The sequence below is a fragment of the Belonocnema kinseyi genome, chromosome 9 (assembly GCF_010883055.1).
Source record: "Belonocnema kinseyi isolate 2016_QV_RU_SX_M_011 chromosome 9, B_treatae_v1, whole genome shotgun sequence".
In the NCBI taxonomy this organism is placed as follows: Eukaryota; Metazoa; Arthropoda; class Insecta; order Hymenoptera; family Cynipidae; genus Belonocnema; species Belonocnema kinseyi.
Window position 1 is genome coordinate 56889101 of NC_046665.1, and position 6559 is coordinate 56895659.

The window sequence follows — 6559 nt, forward strand, 5'->3', positions numbered from 1 at the left end:
TAAAATATTATAAAAAATAAAAAAATTTAATTAATTTCGAATTTATTTATTCACTTTGTTCATATTGAAACTCTTATGAATTTTAACAATCATGATGCACAATTTAAACATTAATTTTTCTTAATGACTCTGTTTCAAAATGCTAATTTAAGAATGCTTTATTTTTTTAACGAATTTTGAAACTATATAATTCGTTAGCGTAATTAACAATAATAATAAAAAGAATAATTTTTCAATTCCGAATTATAACTCTTATAAATTTTAAAAATCATGATGCACAACTTGATAATTTAGTTTTTAATGCTTCAAGCTTGAATTAATTAATTTTGCAACTCTTCCTTCAGAAATCATATTCATTTTAATGATTTTTTTTATGGTAATCGAGAAAAGATATAAAGCGCTTTCTTTTAGAAAATACTTACATTTTTTTAAATTATACTTTTTTACAATAGTGCACTCTACTTTAACTAATGTCCTTTTAAATTTTGAACGTCTAAGAGAAAAAAATTTTATATTCTTGTTTGTGCAATTAATAATAATAATAATAATAATAATAATAAAAAATTTTTTAATTCATCCATTAACTTTGTCCGGATTGGAAGTCTTATGAATTTTAAAAATTATGACGCACAATTTGAAAATTACTTTTTTAACGACTGGAGTTTCAAAATGCTAATTTAATAATACTTTCATTCAGAAAGCATGTAAAGTAAACGACTTACTAATCGCGGTACCAATTGTATTGCTTTATATTTTATTTTAATGCATTTAATTTCAATTTATTACTATAAAAAGCTAAAAATAAATCGGTCTTATCATGGAATATCACTCAAAACTCATGTTTTAACAATATATATATTCAAATTGTAACTAAGTTTTACGATTATTGATTCCGTTTTGATTACTGGTACATTTACTTTAGTTTTCGAATTTTCTAAAATAATTAAACATAAAGATTCAAAATATTTAAAATTCTTCAATTTTGAACCGTTAAAATGACAGTGATTTTTTTTTACAGAAATCACTTCTTTTAGTCAAATAAATTATTCCAACCACTTTGAATGTGACTTAATAACAAATGGAATGATACTCATTAAAAATATATTTATTATTTTTTAAATTATGATAAATTAAATGTAAAATAATAATTTGAGGCCTTTTGAAAGTAACGTTTTTTCTTTTCTTTAAAAACTAAATTCGATAAAAATATGTATGAAATTTCTTAATTTTTTGGTGGTTTCCAATTTCTCAGTGATGTAATTTCAAATTCAATTATTAAAAATATCAAGCGAATTTTACTATTAAATATTTTAAAATAGCAAGCAAGTTTTCAACTTAACAAAGTTGAATTTAAATATACTAAATTGTTTCATCCCAATTTAAACGTACACAAATTTCTTGCTCACTGATTATTCCAAATTTTAAGACATCGATTTGAAATATTTTATTATTGCACAATTTCCAGTTGAAACGAATAGTTTAACAATGATTAAAAACCAATTTATTATTAATTATTATTAATTATTTTATTAATTTGTATTATTTTACGAATTAATTATTATTATATTATTTATTAATTATCAATTTGTTTTTATTAAATGCCTCTAGAAAGAATTTTATCAATGCAAAATGAAGACAATAATTTCTGAATTTCAAGCCTTTAAAATAGATTCTAGAAATAGGCATTTAAAATTAAATTACTTTTATTTCCAAATTGTCCAAAACATGGAACATTTTCAATTCCACTTAAAAAAATAATTTTGCATCGAAAAACTTCAAAATGTAAAATTTCAAACAATAGAAGCGTATATAGCAATATTTTAGAATTATTATTTTTATTTTTTATTTTCAATGTATCTTCCTGAAATTTCCGATTTTTAATTGCTGATTAAAAAAATTAATTATTCAATTTGAAAAACATTTTTTTTTAAAAGTTTATGAATGAATAATAATTATTATTCATGTATAATAATAATCATCATTATTCGTGTTGGATATCAAATAATTTAATGCTAAGAAATTAGAAATTGGGTTGTTTAAAAAAAAACAGAAAGTTAATAATCTCAAATTCTTAAATTTTAAGTGCTTACAATTTTAGGGCTCTGAGTTTTTATTTTAAACACAAAATTTGTATTTTTCCTATTCATAAGTTTTAATTCTGTAATTGAAATTGAAATAGTTAAATTTCAAAACGTATACTGAACAATTCAGAAATCGTAAATTTTAAAACAATTTTAATTTACTTCCAATGATCAAAATTTTAAAGGGTTAGAGTATAAAAAAGTTTTAATGTAATATAATGCTTGGTAACGGTTTTAAATAGAAATAATAATTCTTTCTTTAAAAATTAGGGTTTTCAATTTTTAACGCTTTGCATTAATTATTTTTAATTTTCAGCTCCTTTCTAAACAAAATTATCCAATATTTTCCTTTTTATAACATACCACCTAATAGAAAATTCAAAATTGATTATGATATCAAGAATATCGCAAACATTTATTATTTAAAAATTTGTTTTGTTCATATTTAAATGTTAGGAAGTACAAATCCAGAAACGTGCATTTACTGCTTTCGAAATCTCACTTCATTTTTTAATAATTTCATTCTTATTATTATTTTTTATATATCCAAATTGTAAGTCCATGATTAATAATATTTGAAACTCAAGTAAACTATGTATATTTTTTTTTTAGATTTGGCACATAGTTCTGTGGAAAGAGCTGGACTTTTGGGTGGAGTTAAATTTCGACTATTGGAAACTGATTCCAAACATAGACTCAGGGGTGAAACTTTGCAAGAAGCAATCCGACAAGATAAAGAAAAAGGACTCATTCCCTTTTATGTAAGTGAAACCTTGTATAAGAATGTATTAGAATCAATTTTTATTAATAAGGAAACAAAAGGTTAATAACAAAGTTTCTATACTATTACCGAAAGGAGAACTTCATTTTTGGCAAACTCTATCCTCCGCAGTGAAATGTTAAGTTTCTTAAACTCCTCGAATTTCTGAATAACTTTTTTTACAACAATATGAAAACAATGTGAAATATAGAAATGACCAATTTTGAGCTCTGTATTATCAAATAAAAATTTTCAAATTCATAGGAATTTTTTGAATTTAACTTTCTTTTGTTTGAAGATTAATTTTAATAATACAAATTTTCTTGGACATCAAAAAGCGATAAAAACATAATTCGTCATAACTCTGTTAAATATTATTAAATGTATTTTCAAACAAAGAAGAACGAGTTTTTTTTTACAAAATAAGTGAATTTTCAACTAAAAGAGATTAATTTCCTACCACAAATGGAATAGATACATTTTCAGTACAAAAACTTGTTTTCAACCAAGAAAATAGATTTTTACCTCAAATAATAACTTTTCAACTAAAGAAATTATTTTCGAACCAACAACAATATTTAAACAAAATGGTTAAATTTTAAACAAAACAAAAAAACAAAAGCAAAAAAAGCTTTTCCAGTATCTATACCTAGTTGCACGAATATCCAAAATTTTTAAAATTTAATCAAATTTTTATATTAGAAGAAAAGTTCTAGGACAGACATAAAGTTGACTAATTTTTAATAGTACTATCAAAAATGAACCGTTTGTGGTAAGTTTTGGTTTTCAAAGTTATCATCTAAATGTAAATGATGAAATGACAATATATGAAAGTGCTTATTCTTCATTTACTGTAAGAATACCATTTTGACCTTTTTTTAAAAATAAAATTACTTGTGCTCATGTCAAATATAAATTGAAATACTCTTTTATGCTTCTGATTTGATTTTAAAAAAAGTTACATTATAGATTTTGTATTTTTCTAAGTTTCAACGTGTACATAAATTTTACTTTTTACGTAACTCTGAAATTATATATAATAATAAATTAATATAAATGAATATAAAAACATGGAATATTCAAGTCAAATTAAAAAATTCGAGTGTAATTATAACTTGATAAATAGTTCTTTGGTAAATACCTTTAAAATTTTGTTTTGAATGTTAAAAAATACTAGATATATTTTGTTAATGAGAAAAATAATATTCTAAATTCAATGAATTGTGAGCACATAAAAAATAATGTCATTCATATTGAATTTACTGCAATTGTTTTCGCTGTAATAAAGAGACCTCTTTAAATTATATACAAGATTATGAAATCATATATAGGATTGTTTTTATAATCTATAACACCTTTTGTAAAATGAATAGAGTTTTTTTAAAAGAAATGGTGTAGTATGCTGTAGCGCGCAAAAATTTCTAATTAAATAAAAAGCAAGAAATTTGGTGTGTCTGTTACGGGGGGATGGACCTTAAGCGTAATACAATTTTAAATTGTAATATTACATTAAAATTTAATTTACAGGCAGTTTCGACATTAGGAACTACATCTTCTTGCACATTTGATCGACTCGATGAAATGGGAGTAATCTGCAACCGAGAAGAAGTTTGGCTCCATGTTGATGCTGCATATGCTGGTAAGTTAAAATAGTTCAACTCATACTTTAAACAATATTTTTTAAGCAACATATTGAATTAGATATTTAATTTTTAAGTCGAAAATTTGGGATGTCTTTCTAGGTTCAGCTTTCATTTGTCCCGAATTTCGTTATTTGATGAAAGGCGTAGAGCTGGCAGATTCCTTCAATTTCAACCCGCATAAGTGGATGCTAGTGAATTTTGATTGTTCGCCGATGTGGCTCAAAGATCCAACTTACGTTATCAATGCTTTCAATGTCGACCCTTTGTATCTGAAACACGATATGCAAGGTTCTGCTCCAGACTACAGGGTAAATTAATTTTTTATTTTTTATATTATATAATAACGTTAAATTAGAATTATTTTAATTATATGTTAATATTATAAATAACGTAGAAATAGAAATCAACACTATCAATCAAGTTAACTCTTCAAATAACAGAAAATATTTAACGTTATTTCTGACTAGATGGTAAATAAATTTAAAAAATTTGATAAATAAATTTTTCTGAAAAAAGATCTACTCTCTTCGCTTTACTGGGAATTGAAACAAAGATCTTCCAATTGCCGGTCGATTGCTTCTCCGTGAGGCTATTAGAGAGATCGAAAGAAGAATATTTTTTCAGAAATACACGCTTCTCAAGCCAGGTGTTACATTTATAAAACGACTAAACTCGACCGGCAATCGAAAGCTCTGTGGTTCAATTCCCAGTGGAGCGAAGAGAGTAGATCTTTTTTTCAGGCAAAGTTTTATCTCAATAAGAATCTTTTTGCAGCGAATATCATTTTGTGTCAAACTTTATCTAATATTTTAGCTAAATACTTTTGTTTTTGTAAAACAGTTATTCAAGTAGTTCAAAATTAAAACAGACCCCCCACTCCACAACCAATAATAAATCGCAATGTTAACAAGGGAGGGGTTTTTTTTGTAAAGTTCTGAGTTTTCTAACTTTGAATAAACCACCTAATTATAATCATGTTTTTTTCTGTTCTTTGACAATATTCGAAGAAAAGAGAAAAGATATTAAACGCTTTCTTTCAAAGGACACTTACATTTTTTTCAAACAATTTTTTCAAAATATTGGACTTTATTTAAAATGCGGTTGCTTTAAATCTTAAATGTCCAAGAGAAAAAAGTTGAATGTTCTTGTTCATTAGATTTTTAACAATAATCTTCGAATTTATTTATTCAATTTATCCACACAATTCTATGTCTCTACTAGTTTTTTGCGTGTTTTTTCCCCGTGATTTTTTCTATTAAGTTAATATGAAAGTTTCCTATGTGTCAGTTTGACATCTCAAAATTGAAGCATTGGTTCAAATAACGTTGTATAAACAGAGATTTTGACTCATTGTAATCTGTACTTAAACTGTTAGTTTTTTATTAATTTTATCCGTGGTAGCGCTAAAATTAATGAATTTTAATTTCGACATGATAAAATATACCCAATAGAATAAAAAATGAAGTAGAAGCAAGAAATTCCAAACGAAAATCAAAATCTATTTGAGTCCTGTAAAAAAAAGTCTTATTCAGAAATCTATAACTGCTCTTCTATTTTGGCTAGAACATTGTATATTATTTAGATTTTTAGAAAATTTAGTCTACTTAAATTTATTTTGTGACGAATTTTAACAGTGATGCATAGAAACTCAGTTATTTTAGGAAAACGAAAATGAAAAATGTTTTTAGTTCAATTTTTGAATTTAAAAAGCAGTTTGGACAATTATATCTCCTAAACTATTCGAGACGTGATGTTCGATTTTTTTACATTTCCAGGGAATTTGATTCATATCAACTTTCGTAAACTATGCATAATCATTCAAATATACAAGAAAGAAGCAATTGTGAAAAGACTTAATTTTCAAATTTTTTTCTTCTATTTTTAAACATTTGAAAGATATTTCATTATTGCAAGATTTTTTCAATTTTTTTTCAAATTTTTAAATTTATCTGCTATATCATCAGAGATTGTACCTTACCGACAGTAAATCAACCCTCCAAACCATGAAGGCAGAAGAATCTACACAATATCGATCAAGTTAAGAATCTTCAATAACAGAAAATGCTTAACGTCTT

General features: G+C 24.5%; 1 protein-coding gene across 1 annotated transcript in view; it reads left to right on the forward strand.

The window, feature by feature from the left end:
• Positions 1-6559, forward strand: part of LOC117179518 (aromatic-L-amino-acid decarboxylase) — a 60295-nt gene that overhangs the window by 48041 nt on the left and 5695 nt on the right. Inside the window, exons 7-9 of the mRNA XM_033371398.1 lie at positions 2694-2842; positions 4369-4480; positions 4584-4792. Of these exons, the coding sequence (XP_033227289.1) occupies positions 2694-2842; positions 4369-4480; positions 4584-4792 (470 nt within the window). The remainder of the gene's footprint in view (positions 1-2693; positions 2843-4368; positions 4481-4583; positions 4793-6559) is intronic.